This window comes from Lichenostomus cassidix, chromosome 1 (assembly GCF_008360975.1).
Source record: "Lichenostomus cassidix isolate B80296 chromosome 1, HeHo_3.0, whole genome shotgun sequence".
Taxonomy (NCBI): domain Eukaryota; kingdom Metazoa; phylum Chordata; class Aves; order Passeriformes; family Meliphagidae; genus Lichenostomus; species Lichenostomus cassidix.
In genome coordinates, this window is record NC_139479.1 from 113,337,036 (window position 1) to 113,346,112 (window position 9,077).

General features: G+C 58.9%; 2 protein-coding genes across 2 annotated transcripts; both read left to right on the plus strand.

The window, feature by feature from the left end:
- The first annotated feature begins 2,792 nt into the window (after positions 1 to 2,792).
- Positions 2,793 to 5,098, plus strand: LIPT2 (lipoyl(octanoyl) transferase 2). Its single transcript, XM_085077518.1, has 2 exons — positions 2,793 to 3,515; positions 4,440 to 5,098. Exons 1-2 carry the CDS (start codon positions 3,014 to 3,016, stop codon positions 4,670 to 4,672), a joined length of 735 nt encoding a protein of 244 aa, XP_084933644.1. The 5' UTR covers positions 2,793 to 3,013; the 3' UTR covers positions 4,673 to 5,098.
- An 859-nt stretch (positions 5,099 to 5,957) lies between these two features.
- KCNE3 (potassium voltage-gated channel subfamily E regulatory subunit 3) lies at positions 5,958 to 7,899 on the plus strand. Its single transcript, XM_085077531.1, has 2 exons — positions 5,958 to 6,055; positions 7,070 to 7,899. Exon 2 carries the CDS (start codon positions 7,082 to 7,084, stop codon positions 7,391 to 7,393), a length of 312 nt encoding a protein of 103 aa, XP_084933657.1. The 5' UTR covers positions 5,958 to 6,055; positions 7,070 to 7,081; the 3' UTR covers positions 7,394 to 7,899.
- The last annotated feature ends 1,178 nt before the right edge of the window (positions 7,900 to 9,077 follow it).

Sequence of the window (9,077 nt, forward strand, 5' to 3'; positions counted from 1 at the left end):
GGCCCCAAGATGGGCTGAAAAGTGACGGCTGCCCAGAGAAGTGCAATCAGCTCAGAAACCCTGGCTCTGACCTGCCTGCCCAGGCCAGCAAGGATCTTCCTTAAGTACTTCCTTAATGCACCCGCGGGGCACAGCCCGTGCCACAGCCCGACACGTGTTATTTCCTTGTTTTTCTTCCCCTTTGGCAGAGCCTTGGGAACGTGCTTCTTGGAGTCAATGGACACACTGGGGTGGGGGCACAGCAGTTGTGCCCGTGGGACACATCCCCGAGATCCTGCCCAAAGGAGGATCTCAGGGGTCTCAGCCCGAGCCATTCCCTCCCCACATCCCCAGGGAAAGGTGCATTCCGGGATAAAAAGTTTGTCCTTCCTAATAACTGTGGGGCTGGTGGCTGGTGCCATGCTGAACTCCTGCACGTTGCAAATAATTAATATTAGTACATGCAAACAGCCCTCAAGTACAATTTCCTTGGGGGAAAAAAAAAGGGATTTTGCTGAAAGGCCTGTGGCAGTGTGGGGAGGGGGATGCTGTACTTGGCACCCCACTGCCCATGATGCCAGCACAGCTCTGTCACCTCTCAGTGACATCCCAGCCTTGCCAAACTCAACAGAAATTTTGTCCTGGCCTTCACTGGAGCCAAGAAGTTGCCCTTTGCCTCTGCCTGTAGCTCTTGGTGAGCTGTGACAGTCCCTCTTGCCAGGCACCTGTTTCACAGCCACCACCTCTGTCCTCCCCTCCTCTTCCTGCAATTAAGCCCCGACTTGCATTAGCCCTAAAGTTCCCCGAGGGAGGCTCTGGTGCCAGAAAAAAATCGGGCTCTGCAATCCAAGGAATTGGTGAGCATTGCAGAGGCTTGGCTAATGTTTAAGGTGCTCAGAGAAGGTACAACAGGGACAGCAAACGACTGTATTGTGGAGAAAAAAAATAAACCAGAACTCACTTTAAAAACATCCCAGCCCTGACAGAAGCATAAAACGCAAGCCATCCGTGGCACCCTTCCATACGAACTTCCTCCCTTGTTGAAAAGCAGGATATGGACAGTAAATAGGGCAGTGACGCCACCAGGCCGCTCTGGCGTGTTGTTTCCGAGGGTCCCAGCCCTGTGACACACAACTCGCCTCGTCCTACGCAGGCAGCGCCGCTGCCAGCCAGAAAGGAAGAGCCCTTGGCTTTGATCTCCAGGCAAGAAGTGGAGGCTTGGTCATAAAAAAAAGGAAATCACTCGCTGCATACACAACGTTGGTGCAAAATATGAGTCTCTCCTGCCAAGGCAGACCCAGAGCAGGTCTCCTGGAGCTGGTCGAGGCGATGATCCCATGCCAGGTGGGATCCTCAGGCTGGGCACTGCTCAGTTCCTGGTAAGGTTTATAGTGGGTTTTTCCCCTTTTTTTTCTCTTTTTCATTGAGAAAGTGGCCTAACAAAGGGAAGCACCTTCCCTTCCTTACCAATAACACAAAGTTGACCTTGTCAGCCGACAGCTGAATTACCTGCGGCGACAAGGGGCAAATTACCGGCGAGGTGTGTTTCTGATAAAAGCAAGAGCTCAGTAACACAGCGATTGCTCTATAAAAGCAGCACATACTTTCACACGCTTAATCCGGTCGATAAGCTGGAAGGGATGCAGTCTGGGAACAGTTTGTGCAGCTTTTAATGGTTGACTCATAAGCTGTTTGACCAGATTTGTCTATTTTCTACATTTGGAATAAAAAGCTGCGGTGGGAACGTTTTCTCTCCGTTCCCAGTCCCAGGGTGATGAACAGCAACTCTCACCAGTGCCTCAGCAATAAAAGAACTTTATTTACAGTCCATGACCTTGAGGTGCCAGCCCAGAATCATACAAAGTTATGGAGCTGGAAGGGAACTTAAAGCTTATCCAGTTCCACCCCCTGCCACAGGCAGGGACAAGGGACACCTTCCACTAGACCAGGTTGCTCAAGGTCTTATCCAACCTGGCCTGGGACACTTCCAGGGTTGGAGCATCCATGACTGTCCTAATTTTACCCCAAAATCCTAATTTAACTTGCTCTGAGAAGGCCTGTGATTGCCCAGCTGGACTGGGATGTCATATGCCCATTCCCTGCCTGTTCCTCCCACCACTGCACTGTCACCCCCTCACCCTGTCCCCCACTCCATGGTGACAGAGGCCCTGTCTCTCCTCCCTGTGCCACTCCTGCAGCCCTGGCCCTATCAGCCACCCCCAGGCCCCCAACCTCCTCCCTGTGCCTTATCCCCTGTCCCCTATCTCTAACCCCTGTCCCCACTCTCCTATCCCCTGTCTCCAATCCCCCACAGCAGGCTCCATTCCTGGTACCCTCTCTTGGGCCATGTCCCATATTCCCAGCTCCTGCTCCCCACTCTCCAACCCCAAAACCACCATCCCCTATCCTGCTGTTCCCTCTCCCCTGTCTTCCATGTCCCCATCCACCACGTCTGTCCCCTGTCTCCCATCCTCTGCCCCATCCTTGCACCCCTGTTCTCCATCCTGTCCCCCATGCCCTACCCGTGTCCCTCATCCATTTCTGTCCTCTCTGCCCTGTTCTCCCATCGCTGTCCCCCAGCCCCCGTCTCCATCCTCACTGCTTCTCCCTGTCGCCAGGGTCCTGTTCCCATCTCCACGCTCCTGTTCCCGTCCCCATCCCCATCCCCGATTCTTGTTCCCGTCCCCATACCCCTGTCCCCTTCCCAAGCCCGATTCCTGTTCCCCTCCCCACGCCCCGTCCCCATCTCCGCTTCCTGTCCCCATCCCCGCCTCCTGTTTCCGTCCCCGCCTCTTGCTCCTATTCCCGCCCCCTGTCCCCGTTCCCACCCCGTGTCACAGTGCCCGCTGCTTGTCCCCGTCCCCATCCCGGTTCCCCGTCCCTGTCCCCCAGCCGTGCCCCTGTCCCCGTCCCCGTCCCCATCGCTGTCCCCTGCCGCCGTCCCGGCGCTGCCGGTTCGCTGCTCGGGGCTCGCCCCGCCCGGCGCTCCCGGCGGCCCCGGCGCTGTCGGTCCCGGTCCCGTTGTGTCGGTGTCATGTCGCGGGCGGCGGTGCGGGTGCTGCGGCTGGGCGCGGTGCCGTACGCCGAGGCGCTGCGGGTGCAGGAGCGCTGCGTGGCGGCGGCGCGGGCGGCGCGGGGCCCGGCGGGGCTGGCGGGGCCGGGCGGGGCGGGGGGCGGCCCGGCGGCCGTGCCGGGGCCCGCGGAGAGCGTGGTGCTGAGCGAGCCGGCGCGGCCCGTGTACACCTGGGGGCTGCGGGGCGCGCCGGGCGCGGCGGCGGCGGCGGCGCTGCGGGCGCGGGGCGCGGCGCTGGTGGCGGCGCGGCGCGGCGGACACATCACGTTCCACGGCCCCGGGCAGCTGCTCGCCTTCCCCGTGCTCGACCTGCGCCGCCGCCGCCTCCCGCTCCGCGCCTACGTGGCCGGGCTGGAGGCGCTGGTGCTGCGGCTGTGCCGCCGCCTCGGGCTGGGCGCCGCCCGCGCTCTCCCGCCGCCCTTCACCGGGGTCTGGATGGGCGACAGCAAGCTCTGTGCCATCGGTGAGCGGGGACGTGTGTCTGCAGCCGGGCTGGGAGAGCTGGGAAGTGTTCACTGGAGAAGGGAAGGGTTCAGGGAGACCTTAGAGCCCCTGCCAGTGCCTGAAGGGGCTCCAGGAGAGCTGCAGAGGGAGTGCCAGGACAAGGGGGAATGAATAACTTCCCACTGCCGGAGGACGGGGTCAGATGGGATATTGGAAGAAATTCTTCCCTCTGAGGGTGGGCAGGCCCTGGCACAGAGTGCCCAGAGAAGCTGTGGCTGCCCCTGGATCCCCGGAAGTGTCCAAGGCCAGGTTGGACGGGGCTTGGAGCAGCCTGGGACAGTGGAAGGTGTGCCCGTGGAACACCTCCCAACCCAGCCCATCCTGTGATTCCATGTGCACCCTGGCAGGGCATTGCAGGGATATGCTGTGGAGCTGTAGGCACCGGGGAGGGTGGGTGTGCACAGGGGAGTGTGAACAGGTGGGATATGTATCCAGGAGGAGGGGGCAGCACAATTTTGGGTCCCTGCAGCCCACCCAGGGCCCAGCACTTTGCACCCCTGCGCCTATTACACTCTTGCACCCGGGGCTGGGTGCCTGCAGCCTGGTCCCCAGCCTTGCCTCCTTACTCTGTCCTCCCTGCATGTCCTGTACCTCTTCCTGGGGCCCTGCAGCCTGGATTTGGGGTCCTGCAGCTCTCCCTGTGTCCAACCCCATTGGAAACTCCAGTGGTGCTGGGGGATGCAGGGCTGGGATGGAGGGACCTGGACATGCTGCACCCTGTCTGCCCCAAATTTGTGGAGCCTGCCTGTGGGTTTTCCCTGGCAGAAGTGAGGGGCATAGCACAGTGAGGGAATGATGTTTATAGTGGTCTGGGTCAATGAATATGTCGCACTGGGGCACCTCTGGTGACAGTGCTGACAGGTGGGTGTCTCGGCCCCTGCAGGTGTGCACTGTGGGAACTACATCACCTCACACGGGCTGGCGCTGAACTGCTGCACAGACCTCACCTGGTTCGACCACATCGTCCCCTGCGGGCTGGAGGGGAAGGGAGTCACCTCGCTGAGCCACGAGCTGGGGCAGCATGTCGCTGTCAACCACGTCCTCGAGCCCTTCCTCGACTCCTTCCAGGAGGTGTTTGACTGCACTTTGGTCTCTTCAGAAGACCCCGGCCACTAGGATTGTTGCAGTGCCTTGGCTGGGTGTTTGGCAAAGCCACAGCACAGCCAGTGAGTGTCAGGGCAGCCCAGGGGGCTGTGTTGTGAGACAGGAGCTCTCGTGCCTTTGCCTGTAGACTGTGAGTGGACAGTGGCACAGAGATTCACGCTGCTGCCTGAACATCCAAACCTCCACTGGGGCTGTTCTCTCCAGCCCTGTACGTCTGAGGTGGGCTGAGACCTACCACAGGTCCCCATGTCACTTTCTGGGGAAATACCCAAACAGGTGCTTTTGTGGGGTTTTTTCTGCTTTTTACCCCGCAAAAATTAAAAATTTGGGTGAATGCTTGTGAACCCTTTGGACAAGAGGAAGAGGGACTGGTGGGTCGAGCATCCTTCCCTCGCTGATGGGTAAAAATATTTTATATATAAAAAGAGTTGCTAGAAACTTTGCCTGCTGATCCTTTTCTCATTTATTTACCCCGAGACTTTATCAATGACAACCTTTTTCTCTCCCTGACCCCAGGGAAATCCTCATGTGGCAAAGCTCTATTCCCTGGTGTCAAGGAGGTTGGAAAATGGCTGTAAACGCTGGTTAAAAGGCCATTTCTGTGGGTGCAGTGGAAAAGCGGGAGGAGGGAAAGGGGTTGGGGTTCACAAGGATAGAAGCCTCAGCTGTGATGGATCCTGTGGGACCAGACAGCATCCCGGTTAGGTGACAGGGACCTGCTCCCACTGGGCCTGTGGTGCTGGAGGAGGTGTTGCTGTCAGCGTTTCCAAAATTGCTGTCCCAGCTGTGGCATCATAAGGTGATATAATGGATGGATTTATTCAGGGGTGAGAAGTCAGCCTGAGGCTGAAGTGATCAGAGCAAGACCTGCCCCCAGCCACAGCCCCTCACTGCTGCTCTGGGCTTTCTCCCTGCCCCACAAGCTTTGGGGTTTCTCTGCCGCCGCACAGCACCGGCAGTTCCCCATGTGGGGCTGGAAGCGGGGGAAATCCCATTTCAGGGAGCAGGCTCGTCTCCAGGAGGGAATGGTGAGCAGGGAGGAACATGCCCAGGCAGGCTCTGTGCCGGTGTGAGGCTCAGGGACAGCGGCTAGGGACGAGGAGGGACAGGAAAGTGTGCCGGCAGCGTGTGCTGGGGGGAAGTGCCGAGCCCCGCTCTCCCGGCCCCATAAAGCCCCCGGGATCCGGCTGGGGTCCCCGGGCCGTGGCGGGACCCTTGGGGCTGGGGACAGGCGGGTGGCCCGTGGCGGGGCTGGGTGGCTGTGGCAGGTGGCTCTGCCCCGGGAAGGGGAGGAGGCTGGCGGCACTCCCAGCCCGGCCGGCATCCCTCCCCGCCGGCAGCGATGCTCAGTCCCGGCTCAGCCTGGCAGCAGCGCAGGCAGGGAGGGCACACGAGGTGAGTGCGAGCCCTTGTCCCGCTCCCTGTCCCCCACTCCTCTCCCTGTCCCTACACCCTCCCTAAGCTGAGTCCCCCCAAGTCGTACCCATCTGTGGGTGCCCTCTCGGGATAAACCCAGATCTTGCCCTAAACCTCCCAAATTCAGCCTCCTCTTAAGTCAGGAAGGCAGCCAAATCCGACCTCATCTCCATGGGCTCGTGGCTGCTTAGCTTCTTCCTCCTCCTCCTCACTGCTGGGGTCTCATCCTGGGATGTGCACCCCGAGTTTCGGTGACCCGTTTGGGAGGCGGATCACTGCCTGTGCTCGGGGTAGAGCTGCTGTGGCAGCAGGCACGGGGTGCTCGGGAACCAGGCGGGGGCGCAGGGTGAATACCCGGGGGGACTCTGGTGGCTTGTGGGGCTGGCATGTCCCAAAGGATGGCACTCGTGGGGGACTGTGTCCTGGTGTTCCTTCCTGGCCACGCCTGCTCCGGGGCCCCAGCAAGGTGAGAAGGTGCATGTGGGCACAGAGGGCACATGAGAGCCCAGGGGCGGCTGGCAGAAGGGCACCATGTCCAAAGGGGAGGTGGCAGGTCACAGGGGGTCTGGCACCCAACGGGAAGGGAAATCCCCAGGGGGGTTTAGGGCAGCAACCCCTCAAGATGGGTGCACAGTGATTTGTGGGGGGCTGTGCCAGCTCTGCACCGTGCAGGGGTGCAGGATATGTGCCCACCATCCCCACACATCCCAGGGGAAAGCAGACTTTGAACCCAACCATTCTGGTCCCTCGGGATGGCTGTGTCCCCACCCTGTCCCCAGCCCTGAGGAGGAGAGAGGGGCAGGCAGCTGCCCTGGTGCCCTGAGAGCTTTATCCCCTCTGTGGAAGGACTGAAATTTAGGGAGCGGGCTGCTGGCAATGCAAAGGGTTTGGCCACCCTGCTTTGTGGAGGTGCAGGAGGACCAGTCTGGGGTCACTGTTGGGTCCTGGGAGCACCTCCACCATGAGGACAGCCTCTTCTGTCCTTCTCTGCAGCCTGAGGAGGACATGGATGAGAACAACCGCACGGAGACTTGGCACCAAAGCCTGCAGGCGGTGCTGAACACCTTGAACCAGACGCTGCACGGGGTCATCCCCTGCCTGGGCGAGCGGCCGGCCGGCACGGCGAGTACCACGCGCAGCGTCCACGCCAGCCACGCCAGCCGCAACGACAACGCCTACATGTACATCCTGTTCGTCATGACGCTCTTCGCCGTCACCGTGGGCAGCCTCATCCTGGGCTACACTCGCTCCCGCAAGGTGGACAAGCGCAGCGACCCCTACCACGTCTACATCAAGAACAGGGTCTCCATGATCTGAGCCCAGCCCGATGCTGTGTCCCTGGGGAGCTGCTGGGATTGGGGTCACCTTGCTGTGCATATCCCACTCGCTGTGGGATGTGACAGTGCTGCTGGCCCCAAAGCTGCTGGGAACCCCCAAAGCTGCTGGGAACCTCCTAAAGCTGCTGAGAACTCCCTCAAAGCTGCTGAGAACCCCCCAAAGCTGCTGGGAACCTCCACCATGGAAGACTTCAGGTCCTGCAAGCAGGTCCCGGTCCCACAGACCCACCTTGGCTCCACTGTGGGGATGGGGATGGCAGAGGCAGCTCCTTTCCCACTGTGGCCTGTGGGGATCTGGCCGGAGTATTCAAGGAGAATATTTCCCCATTTCCCTACTCAGATCAGCCAGTGTTGACCTCCATGGGCTCCCAGCAGCTGTGACAGGGGTTAGTGGGTTTTCCTGGTGCTGAAACCCCATAATGTTTGAGCTGGGCTGGGCCCTGCTTTTCCAGCAGGGAATTAAAGGAGGTGGAGGGTTCCAGGGGACTTGTGTTTGCTTCTTCTCTGAGCAAAGCTGGTGTTTGGGACAATCTGTGGGGCACCACTCCATGCCAGTGATGCCTTAAATCGCTGGTAAAAATTTTGAGATGCAGACACACAGTATAGGAAAAGGGTATTACCTTGGTTTAATAGGATCCTAGATGCACACCGATGACCCAGCCCCAACGATATCTCTTGTATACAATTTATGGACAGCCCAGATTAGCATACTTATCTAAAAGTCTCCAATAAGAAGTCTAACAAATGAATTAATTGCCCCCTTATTGAAATTACATCTCCCCCAAAAGGTTACAACTTAGTTTACAAAAACATGTCTCAGTGATGGGGCTCTGTTTAAGGTTGGTGCCTCATGCTCTTGATGTTGTGGGGTTTGTTTTGTGTTTTCCAAAGAATTCTGAGCAGGGCAAGGGTATTAGGGTTATAAACATGTAGGGTTAAGATACAGGGAGTAAAAAGTAGAGGAATGGGGAAGGGTAAAAGGATATATATAAAGAGATTATAAATGTATAATGAAAAAGGACAAAAACCCATCAGGCATCATTTCTCCCCTTTTTGGAGACGAACAAGCTTTTACTTTGTCAGCCCAGGGGGCTGAAAGGGCTAAACCTGCTCCCTGTGTGCTGCCAAGGTGGATTCAAGGGCATCCCCTCGGGGGCATCACAGTCCCTACGATGGGACAAATCCCCCAGGACAGAGGAAGCCCCTCTGTTGGCATCACGGCCGCATTCCCGGGTGGATGCTTTGCCCCTGTTGCTGTCCGGGCAGCGCTGCTGGAGCTGTGGGCACGCTGTGAGCCTGGCCCAGCCTGGCCGGAGGTGTGTGGCTCCAAGCATCTCCCAAGGTCTCTCCAGGCTCCGGATGGCGATGCCGGAGTCTTTCCTGCTTCCTTCCTGCTGTCAGCTGTAGCTTTGGCCTTTTGTACCGCAGGTCCCAAATGTGTTTTCCATGGGGTGAGGGCGCAGCGGTGGACGGGAAGGGGATGTTCTTGGGTCCTGCTGGGCTCCTTGGCTTTGGCTCCACTGTTAAGCTGGCTGGGTTTGGACCTGGCCCGTGGAGTGGCGGGTGTCCAGGACAGTAAATGTCCCTGTCCTTCAAATACAGGCTGTGGGGCAGCGCCAGTTACCCGGCGTCTCTCACGTCTTGACCTGTTCATAATGGCATAA

Bases quoted from the DNA above. Each gene is read 5' to 3' on its own strand.
- LIPT2 (XM_085077518.1), top strand. From the start codon at position 3,014: ATGTCGCGGGCGGCGGTGCGGGTGCTGCGGCTGGGCGCGGTGCCGTAC. The intron at 3,516-4,439 runs GTGAGCGGGGAC...CGGCCCCTGCAG, and splicing joins CAGCAAGCTCTGTGCCATCG to GTGTGCACTGTGGGAACTAC.
- KCNE3 (XM_085077531.1), top strand. From the start codon at position 7,082: ATGGATGAGAACAACCGCACGGAGACTTGGCACCAAAGCCTGCAGGCG.